Genomic DNA, 20,529 nt, shown 5'->3' with positions numbered 1-20,529 from the left:
GGTGACTGGTTAAGATCTGCCTTTGTTTTAGGTGAAGTCTCAGCCGAAGATCAGGGAAGACTCCCTTCCTCTTGTCAGAACAAGAATAGGTACTTGCAAGAGGACAGTAAGGGTTCAGAACTCCAAGTGTCAGAAGTCAGTTAGGAAGCATCCAAGAAGTTCCCTGATTTTCTCAAGATAATAGAAAGTTCACAGACAATAGTAAGGTGATTACCAGAGGAAAAGGGGAGTAAGGGGAAGTAAAAGAGGGTAAAGGGGGGATAAATGGTGATGGAAGGAGACTTGACTTGGGGTGGTGAACACACAATACAATATACAGATGATGTATATAGAATCGTACACCTGAAACCTATATATTTTTATTAACTGATGTCACCCCAATAAATTCAATTAAAAAGGAAAAAAACACACAGAGAAGATCTAGTGAAAATGTGACAAAACTGGGCACACATTCTCCCAGTTTTGATACATTTCTTTTTTTTAAAGAAAAGCCAGAAATCTCTAGTTTTTAATATAACATCTCCCAAATTTTAAATATTGGATATTCATTCAAAAAAATTAAAAATATAATGTAGGTCAAATAAAAAAAGAAAACAGTAAATAATAACTAGCTATTAACTACTATGTTTTTTTAGCCCTCTGGTGGGTGAGGTCTTTTTTCTTGGCCTGTTCTAAATAACTAAGAAGACTTTGAAGACCTTTGACCCTCCTGGACACCAGCTTATGAGAGAAGAAGGTGTGTGTCCATGTTCAAACTCCAGAAAAATAACCCATGACGCCTAAAAAACAAGCTCATGATTGCAGTGATGTTTAAATTGTCATAAGGAGGAAAAAGGAGGAAATTCTATAATGAAGAATCACTTAAGTGTCATGAACTAAGGATTAGGATGAACAACTTCTGTGCAGCTAACATGGACTTTTAAAAATTACTCAGTGACTTTAAGAAAAAGTCTGGCCCTCAGGCACGTGTTTTAATTTAGTATATAACATTAGCGAGCCCAGGAAAGAAAACATGATGATGGTCGGTGCTTTTGTTTCGTACCATATGGAGTGGTAAGGACAGTGGGGATTCTCTTTACTCATCCCAACAGAGTGCTGAGTACCAGCTAATGCCGAGAAGACAAGAAGGAATCGACGGATCACTGACATTCTTGAACTTCAACCTTTGGGCACTTCCTTAATGCTGACCAGGAGAAAGCAGCGAACACAGCCCATGGCTGACTGCAGTGGTTTTTCTAAATGTGAGCTGCACTAAGATTGACATTTTCTAGGAAGAAATCGAAGAAATCTTAGGACTGGGGGATGCCATCTAATTACTGGATTTAAATTACTTTAGAATATTCAAAGCACACAAACAAGGATGGAGAATGCACTCACAATATGCCCCTTTATAAGCGATGTACTTTCGTAATGAGCCTAAGCCTTCAAAATAAGAATAAAAATAACCACATGTGGTTCTTATACAAATAAATAATCATCATGAGCAGGGCTGCTCAGAAAGAACTCATCTTGCTCTTCATTCAAATGGAAAATTCCCCTTTTCACTGACAGATTGGCCAAACCATTCAATTTAATGTCGAGAGCACTGCATTGTTTCTCCTGAATTGCTAAACCTTCTAGACTCTAAAATCCTGTAGCTAAGTTTAGCTGTACTCAACTTACTTGTATCAAATATGTAAAGACATTATTTTTGATAAATATATAAATGTATTAATGCCTTTAACCCTTCCCTTACGTACTGTTGCCTCCATAAGGGGTTTTCCATGAAATACTTAGTTCAGACAAAGTTTAAATCCTATTTTGAACATCCTTCCTCCTTTAATTTTAGAACTTTATATCATTCTCAAAGTCAAAGCTTTAAAATATTGAAGTTCTGGGGTAAAGACATTTAAAGATATCTCTTGAAAATGTTCTGTTGAAAACAACAGGTATCACTTAGAGTATTACAAGAATCCTCATCGCAGCTTCCTAAGGAAACAAAGTTCAGAATTTTACAAGAGCTGTCCCATGGAAGTAAGCCCAGGGTCAAGGATCTAGGAAGAAAGGAATAGCTTTTATTCGGGACACACATGATCTGCCACAGCAGTTTTGTTATGTCTCAGTCTTAAAGAAATAGATGCTTCTGTGAAAGTCATCCCCTGAAAACAGAGGTGAGAGCAGGTGAGTGAGCGAGTGCTGATACAAATTCATGTCATTTTCACAAAGAATTTGCGCACAAGATGAATTCTCACAAGTCTGCAAGCTTTTCCAAAGTCTAGCTTTCATGACGATTGTTTGAACAAGTTGTATAGAAGGCAGCCAATGGCGTACGGAACAGCATCATTTTTATTACCAAGGTGGGGTTATTTAGGATCACCGAGTAACAGGGTTCAAAATAAAACAGCTGAAAAATCCAACAATCTGGTCTAACCTGGGATGCTCTGTCTCCTCACAGCCAATGATCCATCAGGCGGCTTTGTCTGGCTGGCGGATTTAGTGTAGGGACTCTCATCTGCAAAGGTACAATGAAGGGTTTGGTTAATTTCCATCCAGTTTCTAAGGCAGTGAAGATGTTCAGTGGATTGCAGTCCTTCTGCCAGAGAGAGGTGGCATGGCATGGCATGGCATGGCATGGTACCGTACGGCATGGTAGAAAGTCAGTAGGCCTCAGTCCTAACCTTGGCTGAGCTATGGGATAAGTTATTTAAAATGCTCTGAACACGGGTTTCCTCTCCTCTAAAAGAGGGATATACTTCCTTACCTACCTCATGGGTTGTCAGGATCAAGGCATAACGCACATGAAGAAATAAAATGGTAAGGAGTATGCAAATAGAGTATGCAAATTATTTGCCTGTCAGCTACATTCATTGATAAATAAGTATCAGTGAGTTTCAGTAACAGGAAGACAAAGAGGGAATAAAATAGCTGGATGGGCACTAAGAATAATCAGGTAGAAGAACAAAGGAAATGAAAAGACATGTCACATTTCAGAGAAGCAGATGACCGGTCATTAGTACTGCAGGGAAAGAAAGACACACAGAGTTAGTGGGTTCTTGAAAGTGTGAAGTGGCTCCAGCGCCAAACGGAGGGAACAGGGACATTCAGAGTAAGACCAGAGAAGGGAGGTTGAAAACAGGAAAGGGGTGATGGTTTGGCAAAAGAAGAGGGATATTGCAATGAGCCGACTGGCCTTCATTTAGAAAGAGATGAAAATAATCTGAAGAACCATAAAAAAGCAATGGAAAGACAGAAGCTCAGTGTATCTGTGAGAGTCAGGCAAGAAGCTGGAGAGGTGACAAGATCTTAGAGGTGGTGGATTCATCAGATTCTAAGTAAAATAATACTGTTCAATCTAGAAAAGAATTTACTCTGGCTTGGAATATAGGAGTAATGATCTTGAATGGCATATATTAGGGTTAAAATACAAAGGAAGAATTCTTCTTAGTTTGCATTCAGACATTTGTGTAAAGTAAAAGAGCTGTCTGAGTAAAGATTAGCATGTATATGGCCCCAGTAAACATAATGTAAAATAATTATCGAGCATAGCTAGTCAAGCTAGATGACCCAGATGTTACTTCTGGACACACCATACGGTTGGTTTGTTGTTGTTATAATAGGAAATTGTTAAAGGATTTAAAAGAATCATATTGTGCTTGGCAAAAACTACTAAACGTAACAAGGATTTAATTCAGCAACAAGGCTCTGTCATCTGAAAACATTAATTCTCCCAACTAAGTGGTTTGTGTTTTAAAATTGAGGAACTCAATTTCTCTCTGGGATGTACTTCTGGTGGAAATGATTCACGATTTCTTCATAAAACTAACAAGGACTTTATAAGCAGTGACAAAAAGGAAAGATGAACACTGCTGCTGCAATTAACTTAAAAAATGGAAGTCACACTGCTTCATGTTTATATTTCATTTGTCACACAATTCTTTATATTCTTCCAACCATAAACTACCAACTTTCAGACACCAATACAATCAACAGCATCCCTTTTGCTTATGAAGCAGTATCCTAGGTCTCCGACTGTTCACTTTGCAAATGCAATTTTGATTATAATTACAAACCACAAAACAAAGGTAATCATCACACAACAAAAGTGTCCATTTGCCCCACCATTCCCACCCGAGTATCTGAGTGCTTTTATCACAGTGTTGATTTAATAACCAGGCAATATGCTTTACATATATTTAGCATCTACTAAAACCGATTTACTGTATGTTCAGATCTGGATTCTTTATACAGCCAATTAAAAATATATTTCCTTTAATTATTCCAAAACTTTGAAACAGTGTATTTATGGGTACAGAGCACTGAACCAGGGGATATAGATCATAACAACCAGTTTTAGGGACAGCATCTTGGAAGCCAAAAGGTTTTCTTCAGTTTTCAACTTGTTAAGAGTCCAGCCAATTAAAATATTGGGTTGGATCCAGTGTTGGATTTCCTAAAGGTGACGAGGAAATGTGCACTTGATCACATGTGCACAGGAGATGCTGAATTTTTTTGCACTTGATACTCTATTTTAAGAAGCCATTGTCTTTAGAAGTTTACCCAGTTTGCATTACAGAAGTAGTCAACCCTGGTAAAATTGTTTTCTCATTTACACTGTATTTTAAACTAGACCTGAGATAGTCTAGGTATGCACATCCTTAAAAGGTTGAAACTGAATTATAGATGGCTACCTGGCCAGCTTCTACATATCCATTCCCCAGCTCCCACCCTCATTCTCAGTATTCAGAGTCCCTTACTGAGATACACAAATGTAGACAATTAACTAGAAGCCAAAAGTTGTACTGGTCAAAGGATCAGACTGAAATAAGAAGTTCAATATTATCTAAACATAGCTTGCCAGCGTCAATCAGAGCGAAAGCAGTAATTCCCAGTGGAAGTGAGGCAGAATCTTGACAACATTTATCATGAGAGTAAAAGGAGACAATAGTAACAGAGCAGCATGGCACCATTTACTGCTTATTTTTAAAGAATTTTTTTTATAAGAATATATCTTCATTTTAAATCTCTAAGAGGCATTATGGGCCTTTTATAAAAAGCAACCCATCACAGAATGAACACATCAACTCTCATGATGTGATTTACTCAACATCAACTCTTGATTCAAACTTTGAAAATAGAAATGGAGGGAAGACACTGAATGATTCAGTGGCAGATGATCCCATAATGGGATTCTAAAGCATGAGAATGTCTGGGGTGTACTTTTAATCCTTGACCATAAAGTCATGGAGAGCTATGGAATCTCCTGTCAGGGTTTTTCATGCGGCCCTTCATGGAGATGTGCAGATATAGTGCTAGAATTTCTATAATATTTTTAAAAAAATTTTATATCTTTATTGATTTCAGAGAGAGGAAGGGAGAAAGAGGGAGAGAGGTAGAAACATCAATGATGAGAGAGTCATTGGTCGGCTGCCCCCGACTGGGGTTCAAGCCCGCAACCTGGGCATGTGCCCTGACTAGGAGCTAAACCCCGATCTCCTGGATCCTTGGTCGATGCTCAACCGCTGAGCCACGCTGAGCCACGCCCAGCCAGGCAGATATATCACTAGAATTTCATGATTATAAGGGATGATCTAGGTCACTCTTTCATTTTATAGTTACAACTTGAGGCCCAGAGCTGTCAATCTATAGAAGGACATATATAGAGTACATCTAGATTGCGTTTCTTTTCTTTTTATTCCCATGCTCTTTCCTCTGTGTATTTCCTCTTGGACAGGCAGTGAGACTTGCTAGGTAATCAGGTGCACATTTCTGCGTCACACAGGTAAGCGAACAGACACAGTGCCCCAGCAGGGACCTTGCATGATGTAAGTTAATTCCAATGAAGCCTATGAAAACGAGCAATCATAGCCATGTGTGTATATAAACCTCATGCCCCTCTCCTCCAAATATTTGCTTGTCTAAAATGAAGTACACATAAATTGTACTACAGAACCAATTTATACTTTTCATCTCACTTCTTTGCAGACAAAAATTTTAAATAAATGCTAATACAATTCACTGTTTCATAATAAGGGCCTCAAAGGTTCACTGAATATAAGATCTGTGTTAATTCTTCTTTCTCAGGGAGACATTAACTAGACTTTCAGGTTCCATCTAATCACATAAATGAATTAAAAAATCAGCCAAACAATAAGGAAAGGAGTCAATCAGTAGGTAATATCTCTAGAACAGTGCCTGACTCATAGTATGCATCCATGAAATGTTTGCTGATAAATGAATGAATTGCAAATAAAGCATTTATTGTAAATAAGCAACCTGAAATAAGTCAAACATTTGTTATGAGCTTTCTTCCCTCCTGCCTCTGATTTTCCCCCTAGTTTTATAGCCTATTACATTTAAAGTCATGGCATCACCCAACAGCTATTGAATATTGACTTATGGCATGTTAAAAATCTGTGACTCTTTATAAAATGGATATTAAAGTATTTCCTTTAATTTTCATTTAGACTACAGAAGGAGTTATTGAACAATCTTTAAAATAATGCCTTTAAGCAAAAGAATTCTGATTTTCATACCAGACTTCCAGCCTTGGCTTTGATGGTGGGTCATATTAATGAGGGATCCTTATTGAAATTCACTATAGGAGCAAAGTAGACTTTCAGCTGGGGAGCTAGTGCTCACTGAAGTGAATGTTGCAAGTAATCATTACGCGCATCTCAGGGTCTCAGAACTGTCAGCCTTTTCTAATGACATCTTAGCAGATAGATAATCACTGTCACACATAAAGGCCACCCACTGTCAAAAGGGCTGCATATTGGCCATAACAAGGAAGAGCATGGGTTCCCTTTCCAGGTCATCCTGTGAGGCGAGGGAAAATCCCCCCCATTAAGTGAAAAATTGACATTGTGACAGAGGCACAGAAAGGGCTCAGTCAAGCATATACTTAAAATAGAGTGGAACAACGCAGGGCAGGGGGGACATCTGTCCCTGTCATTCCCTCCATTTTGGTCAATCTCTTCATGTGCCACAAACAGGAGGGGAAACACAGATCATTTGTTTGGATTACATATTCCAAGCGAAGCTGGGGTTACACACTTGGAAAGCAAACAGCAGGCACCTAGGAAGCAGTGCTTCACTCTGCATCACAACCAGAGCCCCTGTCGGAGCTGAACCGCATCCTGCGGAATGGACTCAGCTCCCCTCAGGTCATAACCTCGGATGCCTGGCATCAGATCACTCCCACGTGTAATCAGGCTGGTTCTTGTCTCCCCATCTCCTGCCTCTTCCACTCCCAGGGTCCAGGCTTCCCAGACAAATTGGATATGACTGTGGTTTCTAGAATCTCTAGCTGTGTTCAGGGCTTTGTTGAAGGAAAAAATTTAATTTCCTTTGGCTGAGACTAATAAGCCTATGCTAAACAATTCCGAGCAACTAATTATGCAGAATTGAGGCACCTGCTAAGCTAGCAGATCCCGTAACTTCTTGATCAGGAAAAAAAATAAAAGGCACTTTGTGCAATTAAACATTAGGACCGTTTCTCAGCAGCGGGGAGACAGGCAGCTCAGGCCACAATGCTCACGCGCATCATTACGAACTCAGAAGAAAACTCTGTATTTCATGAATGAACCAAATGAAATCCACTGTGAAGGAAATAATCTGTCCCTTGAAGTCAATTACATTCCACGAATTTTAGTGCCTACTATGTGCAAACTAAGAATCAATTGGATAACAGATAATAACGCTCTAAGTAGAATGGTGATCGAGGAGTCCTTATTACTCCATAGGCTCAGACAAGAACATGTGCTTCATTAGCTGAGGGGAAATGAGCATGGGCTTGGGATGCTGCTGCAGGTGGGAAATGGGAGGCGAAAGGGAGCTTCACGGCAACAAATTTACCCAGGACTCTGCAATCAGAAAAATCAAGAAACAGGCCATTTTAATTTTCAGCTAACATGGAAGTTTTGTGTGGTGTGGGACCATAATCTTTTCAGTCCTCAGGGCCCGTGAACATTTCCTCTCAGCCCAGCAGGAGCATCGTGCACGTTGGCTCTTTCTTGCAGACGCTAGCCTCCAGTTCAGTTTGCTGCTTGGTGGTTTGATGGCACACTACAATTTAAGCCAGATTTCCTGAAGGACAGCTGTCAAAGTGTTTTGATACAGGATGTATACAAGCATGTCTTTCTCTTCTTGTTAAAATAATGTATAACTACAATAATAGTGCCCTGCATAATTTAAAGAAATGCAAATTCAAAGATTTGGCCAAAGACTCCTCTTCAATCCCAAATACTTCTTAACCCCAGGTTAAAAATGTTTCTCTAGGGTCACACAAAAAGTACACCCTCAATCTTTCCTAGGGTCAGAGGGTCTGGGTCCTACATAATCTCAGCTCTACGGCGCTGGCATATTGAGCCTATGACAGATAGCTAATTACAACTGATCTCATTGGAATTAATTTCACCTCCTTCCCTAATGAGATTAAAGTGGCCCACACAACTAGTTGTAAACTAGAGGGAGTGAGAATGATCTGAGCTTGATGGCAGGAGGCAGAGGCAGCTCCATTATAGTTTCTTTCCTATTAAGAGACAATTTCCCCCTCCAACGGTCTACTTTCCCTCTTCTCTTTTGTTATTTGTTTTGCATTTGCATACCATTAATGTCTATCCTGACTCTGCAGGGTTTCACAGTTTTATACTCTAGACACAGATGTGCTCTATATTCTTAAAGGGAACCAGGTCTTTTGCCTTTGAACATTGAAAAAGTCATCCAAACAGAGCATACATTCATTTTTAAAACAAATGTGCAATGGTTTCTTCACAGTGATAGAATGCCCTCAAAATTATATTAATCACAATCACACAACCATTTTAGGGATTAAATATTACAGCTAAAGAAATGCCAACCACACAGCTCAGAAAGCTGAAGGCCTGTTCTTACAAGCCCGTTTTTCTCCCTCACTGGTCCATATCTAAGTTCTTGTGAGTCAAAATGTGGTTCATGGATGAGCCACTTGGGCATCACCTGGCAGCTTGTCAGAAATGTGGCCTCTTAGGCCCCACCCAGACCTATGGGATCAGAGCCTACATTTAACAAAACCTCCAGGTGATTTGCATGGACATAAAAGTTTTGGAAGCCCTGATCCAACTGATGTGACCAACAGCAATAGCACAAGTAGTGAGGATATACCTATCTTGATTGTCACCTGACTGACAGTGGCAGCCCACAAAGCAGCTGGCAGGGTAGCTGCAGAAGCATCCCCATGCCTCAAATACTTTAAGCATCAAATTGTGTGTGAAATGATTTCTTCAAGTGGGAATGAAAATGTGTCAAAGTTATGGTGTTGGGTAAATTCCATCCCTTCTTGACCCACTTCAAATTTTTATCAGCCCTACAATGGCTGCTCCATGGGAACAACTGGATGCATCAAAGGTCAGATTTCCTGCAGCAGTTGATTGATCGCAATAATATCCGATTAGTCAATTTGCACTTCAGGGTGGAAAGAGGAAATAGTATTGAGTCACGACCCCCTAGCTAGTAGAGGACAACTTAGAATGAAAAGTCAGGTCCTACCTCGCGGGAAGGGCATGGGGGAAGACTCTCCATGGTACTATCTCCTTAAACTCTTCAGACCCGAGGTCACTTCCTTGCATCTGCACAGTTCTCTTGGAATCAGGAAGGTCTTTAGCACAAAACCCGACCTATGATCTTCACACAGGGATAAATACACCGCTGTGGCCCCGAGCCTCTGGTCAACCTGTGGAAGTGGTCTGTGGTAACAGTGCTTGGTGAGGCCTGCAGGCCTTCTGGAAGAGTGGTCTCTCCAGCCAGGCCAATTTGTAAATCCTCTCTGAAATCAATGAGCATGAAATTGCCCATTTTCTGCCTCTGGCATTGCTATTGCTCATGTGCTTGAACTGCAGTGATAATTCCTATGCTTCTCCCTGATGTTGTTTCCAGTAAGGACTGATGAGCAACAATCCCAGCAGTCTCGGACTGGCTTCATCACCAAAGAGTCAAGATGTCTAGAGGGATGGATTTTATTACCATATCCAATCCCAATTTAAAACTTTAAAATCTTGCCCAGCCGGGCGTGGCTCAGCGGTTGAGCGTCGACCTAGGATCCAGGCGATCGGGGTTCGATTCCCGGTCAGGGGACATGCCCGGGTAGCGGGCTCGATCCCCAGTGGGGGGTGTGCAGGAGGCAGCCGATCAATGACTCTCTCATCATTGATGTTTCTATCTCTTTCTCTCTCTCCCTCTCCTTTCCTCTCTCTGAAATCAATAAAGATATATTTAAATAAAACTTTAAAATCTGGAATTCAGTGTAGCTTCTACATTTTCTAATAGAGAGAGGACTATATACTTGAAATCCTTGGCTTAGCTATCAGATTATGCCCCCTGACATTCTCAGGATCTCAAGGCTATGAAACATGCATAGATTCAACAAGGTCTTAGCATTAGCATAATACTCTGGTTAAAAATATGAATTACTTCAGGGTAGTGAGTATTTAATCCTTATTTAAAAAGGGCACCATTCTTCAGGAAAAGTATGCACCTATGTGGGTATCAACAGGCTAGACCAGTGACTTTCAACCTTTGCATCTCATGGTGCACATAAATTAATTACTAAAATTCTCCAGCACACCAAAAAATGTATTATTTTTTTGCTGATCTGACAAAAAATAGGTATAATTTTGATTCATCCACATCAGAAGACTATTGTGTTGGCTGTTGTCATTTTTTATTTGGCAATCTCAGGGAAAAGAGGTCAGTGCCCCTGACTAAATAGTCAAGTATTGCATGTTTTAAAAATTCTTGCTGCACACAGGGTTGAAAATCACTGGGCCAGACCACATCTAAGTATTCTCGGAGGATCATAAGAATCAATAATTTTATGTAATAGCAACTAGGGCTGAATGGTAGCATTAATAGAAATAAATAAGACATTTGGAGAAATTAAGGTTCTTCAGTTTTTAAAACCATGAATAACATGGAATTACGAAGTTATTGTGGTACATATTGATCACAATTGAGACTGGAGTACATTTTGGGGGGAAAATTTAAAATAGACGTAGATTTTCTTGAAATAACTCATAAAATAAAATGTTGAAAATGTCTTCATTGTAAAGATTGAGAGTTTTTTTTGGTTTTGTTTTGTTTTTAAAGTTCTAATAACAATGGCCACAACTTTAAAACTGGATGACTTGAACAACAATATCTCTTAAATAATTTCTTTTTTTTTTTTTTAATCATTGTTGGGACCTTTTTTTTTTCTCTTTATTTCTAATGTAAGCTGTAGAGAAAAAGATGGCATTTTTGTAAAATCAGGGCTCTCCAAGAACTCCTCTTTTACAGTGATAATACTGTAAAGATGTCTCCATTTAGAAAATTTCAGTCTAGGGTAGCTAGAATGAAGTCAAGATTGATGGAAAAAATAAGAGAAAGCAAAATGCAACCAGGATAACTTTAAGAGGTCTGAATTTGATGGTGTGTGAGTGACCGCTGGATATCATTAGAAAAAATAATGATCCACATATATCTGTGGGGAGGAACATCCAGGTCTAGGTTTGATTATGGAGAAAATGGCCTTTGAAGCCCTCACCTGTTGCTCTGACAGTGACAATGATGAAATCTTCTAATTTAGGCAACTTTCAGACATGGTTCAGTGGCTCAGTTAAAGTCCATTTCCCCTCTTTTTCTTTTTCGCTGTTAATCAAGTTTGTGTGAACTGAAACAAGTGTCAACTGCAGGCAAGTTAATTGATACAAATCAATGATCAGAGAGTCACTAATGCTGACAAATGTCTAAATGAAACTGAAAAACAAAAGTATTACCACCACTGTTCAGACTCGGTTTCCAATAAACAAGCTGAAAGTCTCTTTCTATTCTTAGCATCCTGGAGTAACAGAGAGGGGAAACTGAGCAATGTACATTTATAACCATGAGCAGCACTTTGGAGCTGGAAGAACAGGCTCTTTTCCTGAGGGTCATTGGTGGGACTGAGGCACAAGGACCACATGCGACTATCTGTCTACATGGGCCAAGACCTGCTGTGAGGCTCCCAGTGCCCATTTCGTGTTGACATGTGTGGTGGCCTTAGAAACAATGCCCCAAAGGATGCTTCCAATATGCTGAGGAAAACTAAGCTTTTCAGGGAGTCTATTTTAATTAATAATCAAAACAGTGAAACTACAGATGAGACTTTGTGGTAACGGAGAAAACAGATGAAGCCAGAGGTTATCAGAGTGCAAAGCAGGTGGAAGGAAAGTGAGGTTCGGGTTGAAGCCCCTGGTTGTATATAAGAGACATAAATCATGGGAAGAAATATTAGGGGTTAATTGTAATCTTATACATCTTTAGATGCTTCTTTCATTATACATCAATGCCATTGTGATACCGTTGCAATAACCTGGTTATTATTTAACAGGAAGGGAGTAAAGTGAAGACTAGATAATACAGGCGTGCCATTTATAGCTGTGCTAGAAAGCTGCAATTTAACACTCTCCAGCCTGTTCCCTGCTGACTGATGAGGGAAGGGAGTAGACAAAGGCAGTTTGGACATATGCCCAGTGAGGTCTGAGTGATGTGGGAAGATGCTTACTTGCCAGTCACATCTGGAAGCAAGTCAGTGGCCAGAATAGGTGTGGCCACTGCAAGGGCGCAAAACCTGAATATTTAAATTCCTGGACAAGAGGAGCTCCTTCTTTTGGCTCTCTCGCTTGCTGGCCTGCTGTTTGCACCTGGCTCCTGTTGCAGGGGAAGCATTCCCCTTCCTCTGCTCACGTGGCCCACGGCCAAGTGGGCTCCACACAATGGACTAACGGACTTTAACTAGCCTGACGCTCTGCCAGACCAGCTCCAACGTGGGACGGACACTCTGGACACTAGCCCTCCTTTTGGCTCTACTGGAACCGCAGCTGCACCTTTGTCAGGACCAGTTTAAGGGACACGGGGCTTCACAACCTGCGAAATATAATTCCACTCCAGTAAAAACCATTCATCTTCTCATGCAAGTCTTAGAAAACTCAGTTTCTAAAGATATCCTAAGAACACCACTCCCATGAGCAACAGAGAAGTTTGATTCTCTGGTAACAATTAGTTTCCTCTACAGGTAATCCAAAGAATTTCTTACAGACTCTTTCTTTACTTCCACATTAATATATGGTTTAATAAGTAGCTCAAGCATACTTGAGTCAACCAGAGACTTTTAAAAACATCAATAATACTAATAATACTATAACAATTATAGCAAATACTTACTGAGCACTCATTAAATGCCAGCATTAGTCTAAGCACTCTAGATATGTAATCTTACTTCTCACAATAACTTAATAAAATTTAAAATAACAGGGAAAGATACATTCACTTTACAAGAGGAGTCTGGTTTTAAGGGAGAACTTGCCACTGTACATTCTGAAGAGTAGATTCCAAGGTGAATTTTAAATGAAACTGCTATTAGGCGATCGTGAAGACTAGAGCAGTGTGGGTGGGCTACCTGCCCAGCACTGTGCTAGCACCTCAGACACACATTATTAATCATCGCAACACGGTAACTGCACAGGTTCAATTATACTGCTTGAAATATGCAGATACAGAGGCTCATAGAGATAAAATGATGCTCCTAAATGTTTCCAAGAAGAAAAGTGCAGAAATGAAGCCTTCACGTCCATGTGTGTTCTTCACCGCCAGGGTATACTATTTATCAACATTTGATTCACATACTTTTGAAGCGTGTGTGCGTGTGTGTGTGTGTGTGTGTGTGTAAAGAGAGGCACTCCTTCACATAGTAGTCACTACTGGATCTCTTCTGGGTGACTATACATCACTGCTATAAGGACTTGAGGCTGCATTTGAAGATGTCCTGGAATTTCAGGTTAGAAAAGAAAATCTCTCTCCCAGTTTTCAGATCTCCCTTTTTTGTCATGAGTTCTTGGTTTAACTTATGATAGAAATTCAGGATTCGAGGTTTTTCTTGGCACATAAACAAATAATTGAAAGACTGCCTTTTAGCCAAGAAGCTCCAAGCATTTCAGGAGATGAAATTTGGCTGAATTTATCTCTCTAACTCCTGCACTCTATGCCAGCCATTCTCTACTGATAGGGCATTTATGAACTGGCTCCCACAAGTGGTTTATCATCTTAAAACGAGTAAATAGTGGGACACACTCTCTTTTCTCTTTTGGTATTCCAGACAACACGTTCATAGCCTGCTGCTTACAATATTTCAAACCTTTCATTAGCGTCGTGCAGCTGGAGGGAGAATATAAATCTTGGGCCAGGCGACATCTAGGAATGCAATGAAGAAAATGGTGGTATGACTTTTGCGGTTGGCAGAAGAGATCACTGAGTCTGTCCTGCCTCTCCCTCTGGCTCTCTGAGCCCATGTCTACAAAGAGCCAGGCTCCAGAGTCGGGGGGCTGCAACCCTAGTTCTCATGCTCAGCAGAGCCTCTGTGCAGCAGGGTCTGGGGAGACAGGCGTGGGCTTTGTGCTGGACTTAGGAGTTTCACAGGGAGCTTTTGAAACCCAGGTAGTTAACACACCCATTAGCCATTCTTTCCAACACTGTCACCTCTTCTGGCCTCGGCTTATATCAGGACCTGTCTCTGAACTCATTTTTTACAAATAGTTTTGAAAATTCCCAGATTTTACCCAATTGCTAAGTGTGAGCCAATCTCCATATATACCATTTCAGAGCCCAAACCTTGCCACGAGGGTGGGAGGTGAGAATCACATGTGCATCCCTCGGGAATGACATATTTCATACATATGCCTTGAGTTGTCACATATTCTGCCTTATTAATTCATTGCTAGGTCAAGCAATAGCAGATGACTGCTTATCAAACAGATGACATATGTTTTTATGCATGATTCGAGCGGGATTTATCACGGCTGTCAGAATCCAGGGAGTCCGTGATTATCGCTATTTAAAGCTGTACTCTGGATACTCTGGTTTACAGTGAGAGGCAGGGACCACACAAACGAAGCATTACAAGGGTGTTAGACCAGAAGTGATTTTTTTTATGGAAAACACTAAGCCCATTTTTAAAGCACTAAATTTTACTGTCATGTAGCTTTTAGAGTTCATCCTGCTCTACCGCTTACTAGCTGTGTGACCTTGGACAAGTTATGTCTTCTACCTGAGCTTCGGCTTTCTCACCTATAAAATGGAATAGCACCTACGTCAGGATGGCTGTGAGGGTTGAACACAACAGTGTAAATGAAGCATTGGGACCGTCAAGAAGCTCTGACGTCAAGAGGTGGTGGTTCTATCCCTTTATCTGGTGGATGAAGAAGCTGGAAGGAGGACTGACAGACAAGGGCCAGCAGGGACCCCACAGTGACAGCTACACGTTTCCAGGATAGCACTTACGAAACTACCCTGTCATCACCGGTCTGCTTATCTCCATGGGATGAATCCCTTTGAGAGAAGATTTACTTTTACAGTCAGAGATAGTATTTTCCCCATTTTTACAGATGAGAAGACTGAGACTCGGGGGAGATAAAAGTCTGTCTAAGACTGAGCAGCAAGCAAGTGGCAGAGACGAGATTCTAACCCGGATTCTGACACCGAGGACCGTTCTTTCCCAGTACCGCCCCGCTGCCTCAATAAAGAGTTTGCACAACAGAACAACCCTTCGTGGAAGCGAAGTCTGTTGTCTGACCGTTGGAAAGCAATCTGAGTGTCGCCTAAACCCGTCTCCCACTTTCTATCGTAATAAATAAGCAGAGGCTTGACACACGTTTTTTCAAGGCTATAGGCTACCATTTGCTGAGCTATTAGAGAAATTCATTGATATTAAATGGTCTATTATGACTCGATTTGTCAGTGGCAAAAGAAAAATTAAAACCCAGGTACCTAGATTTAATAGTCCAAAGATTATCAAGTTATCTTCATTTGCTTCTGAGACAAATTATTCAGACATATAATTTCCTCACAAATTATTTGCTTGTCTAACTCTCCTTGGGTTACGTCTTCTTCATCAGCTTTACCACTTTTCCCCATAAATCTTTGCCTGAACAAAGATTCAGCTTTTATAGTTAATTAGGATGAACAAGGAAAGTGCAATTCAACTCCACAAAATGTGAAGGCTTAATTTTAAATGATTTTGTAGCATTATACTCAATAGGACTCTTCCAATTTTCCAATTAACAGTTTACTGACACTTATAAACACCTCGCATATAAGAAACCTTTTCCTTCCATCACTGTTTGCTAGTTTCATTAGTGAATTTTGGGTCTGCTTTTGGGACACTTCAATCATGAAACTAACCGTATAAGACTATTGGATTCTATTAGCCGTAGTACCTTAGAGGAGTTTCACTTATGATAACTGAAAGTTTCTCAGATTCGCTCTCATCTGCCATGTAGTTTGCCTTAAGGTATTTTAAAATCACATCACCAAAGCTTCAGAAGGGTATCCTAAGCATTTAACTCCAAGTCACAGTATATTTTAAAACAGACTTTTATGAAATTTAATATAGACTGAGTGACAGGCAACTCACTCAGTATTTTTCAATATACACGTTGTTTAAAATTTCTAGATAGGTGTCTATCAATGCCTTATGAGACAATCAGAAAGGTATATACCACAAGTAATATACATACACACATATATATCTTATAGTTGTAGTCCCATACATATGTATCTATTTATGAGCACTTTTAGGAAAAGTGCACATATGGACAGAGGAACTCCAAGGACCCCTTTACCCTAAGACATCTCTTCTCTCCTATCCTGCAGGGAAAATGCAATGGGCGGAAGCTGGGGACCACCACCTCTATCCCAGTGACTTCTTAGTGAGCCCTGCAGTAGAATGACCAAGAGCTTAGGGCTCCTGGCAAGAACCATGATGGTACAGAGCTTCTGTAATAATCTAGAAACTTCAACTTTTAGAAAATATTTGCAAATTTGTGCATTCATTTATATAGTTCATAAACTTTGGAATTCCACATTTAGGATTGCCACATTCTGTCAAAAGATGCTTTAAGAGAAGTTGCAATTTAGCTTGGAGACAGCCTACAGATTGTAATGCCTGTAGAAGGACAGAACGGCTCTGGGAGAAATTTGTTCACCTCAGGGGTGGAAAGCGAATGATTTGAGCACAGCACAGCAGATGCCGAGCTGAACATGATTACCGCTTGACAAGTGCTGTCTACGTATCCGCCGCATAAAGAAGTAGCTTAGAAATGTGATGTGTGCGTCGCAGACCTATTGAACAGTCTGGGTACTGATGTGAAGTGTAGCTTGCCTTCACATTTCTCCACTGTGGCATAACTGCAGCCTTTATTGACTTCTATTTTGTTTAAGACAAGCTTAACAAAACACTTGATATTTATTGTGCTGGAAAGAGTAAACAACACATAATGGTTATTCTGGGTACCATAAAGCTGAGATATTTGCTTCTTTGACAATTAGGGATGTATTGCCTGATATAAGTAAAAGCATTTGTGCATTATCTGAAAAGTGTCAAATTTATGTAAACAGAGGCCATAAAACTGAAATATGTATGCATCACTAGTGCTACTCCTGTCAGCATCTTCCCTCTGGGAAACGATTTCAGGGGATACTCTCTCTATTCCAATTATAAGAGATTTTAGCTAAAAATCTATTAGGTCAAAAAATTCTGTGTTAAACCAAGTAGAAAGCTTTGCCACCTTTGTTAAATATCTACTAACTTAATTGAAATATGTTACATTTGGTGGAGATATACCAGAAAGCCTCAAGCAACTTGTGTAATTAGACCACCTTTTCTCATTTCCTTTAATCTTCTTTTCTTTAGACCCCAGAACTTCTTCTTGCCTCAGATTTGTGTGTGGCTGAGATGCAGTATAGTGTAAAGGCTGAATTCCCATCCTTTGAACTCTTGGAACCATCTGAGGGCGAGCTATTCAGTGAGCGATGTCTATCAAACTGAAGTAAATATAAAGGAGACAGACACTGACCACTTGTTTTTTTTCTGTCATCAGCAAAGATAAGCCAGTTGGAAAGAGGTGAGAAAAGGAGATTCTTGATTTTTTTTCCCCGGAACTTTTCTTCTTAAGGTTTATAGTGACAGAGTGCATGTGTATGCTATCCTTAAATATTACACTCCCGCAAGGCCCTACCATTGCTCAGCTGATACGACTGCAAACAATTTGAACATAAGGATGTGGGCTCTTTTGTCGAGAGTTAGCATGGTAATGTGGAAAGTGTGCAGGCTTTATATTCATAAAATGTTTGAACCTGGTTTCTCTGTTTACTTTGGGCAAGTTATAGAAATCCTCTAAGCCTTGATTTTCTCATCTCATGAACAGGAATAACAATATCTATTTTTCAAACTTGTGAGAATTAATTGGGAAAAAGCGTGTAAAGAGCCTGGTTAGGCCTAGCACAGGCTCAGCAGTACTAGCCTCCTCATGCTACTCTGGCCAGGTGTGATTTCATGCAACTCTTGGGCCTTTGATACACATTAATTAATCATATTTAATAGAAATAAAAATAATGCAATGGAGATTTTTAAAAGGGTAGAATTTGTCTTTTTTCATTTGTTTTCATTTTATTATGAGGGGAAGACAGGATCCACACAACAGAGAACAAAAACTGCTGTTTCCACATAACTGAATTAATTAGAGATGAGTTCTGAGAGGGCTAAACATGAGTCCTTAAAAGCGTAGTTAATCCCCCAAATACACATGAAAGCTATTAAGTATAAAACATATCTTTAAACTATAATAGAGAAAATCTTCCCAGAGGCATAACTTAGTCCCCTCAACTAGACACATAAGGTGGGCAAATGCCTGTTCCTTTATAGCACTAGGATCTCATTTATGAAATTACCACCTTTATAGCACCCTGGTGGCCTGGAACTAATGCTCCTTGTAAAAGTTTAAGTTAGAAAGAGGGAGATGACTTGCTCACCTGATGCTCTTGTGCATAAGTATCGCTAATTGCACAAATCTGGTTTGAATTTGTCCCATTAAGTATCTCCAGTGACATCGTCTTGTACACAGCCCAGTGCTGAGATGCACACTCTGTCTTCACGTAAGAAAGCTTCCTACAAGCTACAGTTAGGTTCAGAATTTTAATTAAATAAATTGAGACACCATTAAATCACAAGGCAGCCACATCTTTTAAATAATGATCATACACTATTCCCTTTGCTTTACATGGTAAATGACAAAGGGCAGGCCAGTAGCATTACCCAGTTTGGCAACAACTATGAAAAAGAACTTTTTAATTTCGCTCTATAAAATTTTATTTTAAAAAGTGAAGTATGGCAAAAGGTGAGCACTCTTGGGTATTATAAGTCATCTCCGAGCTGGGAAGAGAGATCTGTTGGAAGGCTGCCCAGGGCACGCCAATTTGTTCTCTGTTCCTGAATCACTATTAGGGTGCAATTCCTTTTCACTGGATTTAGGTTTACTCTGGGCAAGCCTTGAAAATATGCTTCCACATCCTGGAGCTTAAAACTACAGAAACAGCACACACGTAAAATGCAATACAGGCAGCCCCCGCGGCTGGTCAGAAGGCTCCCTAGAAATCATGTCTTCAGACACACCACCTTTAATATTACTTTAAAATTTCCCCTTATCTCTTTATTCCAGACATTTTAGCAGTGTTGCGGGAGTCAACCTCTCAGCCCCCTTGGCTCTGGATATGTCAGAAGGTCCTGCTTCCCACCTACCTGACCAACCACACCTTCTCAGCCTCCGCTGGTGCCACCCTCCATCAGCCCTCCCTCTCTCAGGCCTGTAATGCATCCCTCCTTCTCTTATCTATATCCCCTCATCTCATTCATTTCCACGCCTTTAAATGCTAATGACTCCCCGTATTTGTATCTGTAGCCATGACCTCTCCCTCAGCTTTAGACTCAGGATCTACAGCTGTTTATTGGGCATCTGTGCGTGAATATCAAAAAGGCATTTCAATGTTAACATGTCCAAAATAGAATGACTGATTCCTCCATAACCTCAACCCCATGGCATCCCCATCCAACCAGTTATTCAGGCCCAAAACCTCAGAGTTATCTTGCCTTTACATTCTACCTTGAATCGGTAAGCTAGTTTTGCTGGCTTGCCCTTCAAATATGTCCCCAATCTACTCACTTCTCCACCTACAGAACCACCACCCTGATCTAAGTCACCATCGCCTTCTTGCACTACTGAAATATGCCCACCTACTGCCCATGTGACTGCCAAAGTTATATTCTAAAGCAAAACAAATAAGTATCACATTACTCTTTGGCTTCAAGTTCAACCCAGGCTTCCGATTATACTCAGAGTAGCATCCAGACCGCCGACCGTGGTGTCAGGTGCAGTTTGGCTCCGACCCATCTTCCTCCCCTTGGCTTGGATCTTTTCCTCCATTCACTCCACACCTGTCTTCCTTCTGTTCCTTCACCATGTGACAGTCACGCTCACCTTAGAGCTTTTATTCTTGCTATTCCTTCCACCTGGGACATTATTCCGCAGGTCTTTGCACAACCAACCTCTTCTTATTATTCTGATCCTGCTAAAATGTCATCTCTTCATCCCTGAGCATCCTTTCCCAATTTGGCCCTCTCTTCCCAAGTCACTCTCTAGCCATTAATTTACTTAATTTCCTTTCTACTCC

General features: G+C 40.3%; 1 protein-coding gene across 6 annotated transcripts in view; it reads right to left on the bottom strand.

Annotated features, from left to right (window-relative positions):
- The window catches only part of GRIP1 (glutamate receptor interacting protein 1), a 608,331-nt gene that overhangs the window by 157,076 nt on the left and 430,726 nt on the right, over nt 1–20,529 (bottom strand). For all 6 annotated transcript variants that reach the window (XM_081128668.1, XM_081128666.1, XM_081128667.1 and 3 more), the window contains exon 2: nt 2,411–2,491. In XM_081128668.1, the coding sequence (XP_080984794.1) occupies nt 2,411–2,491 (81 nt within the window). The remainder of the gene's footprint in view (nt 1–2,410; nt 2,492–20,529) is intronic.

The sequence above is a fragment of the Miniopterus schreibersii genome (assembly GCF_964146895.1).
Source record: "Miniopterus schreibersii genome assembly, chromosome: 2".
NCBI lineage: Eukaryota > Metazoa > Chordata > Mammalia > Chiroptera > Miniopteridae > Miniopterus > Miniopterus schreibersii.
The sequence above is the reverse complement of the archived record's forward strand: the minus strand, read 5'-3'. Positions and strand labels throughout refer to the sequence as shown.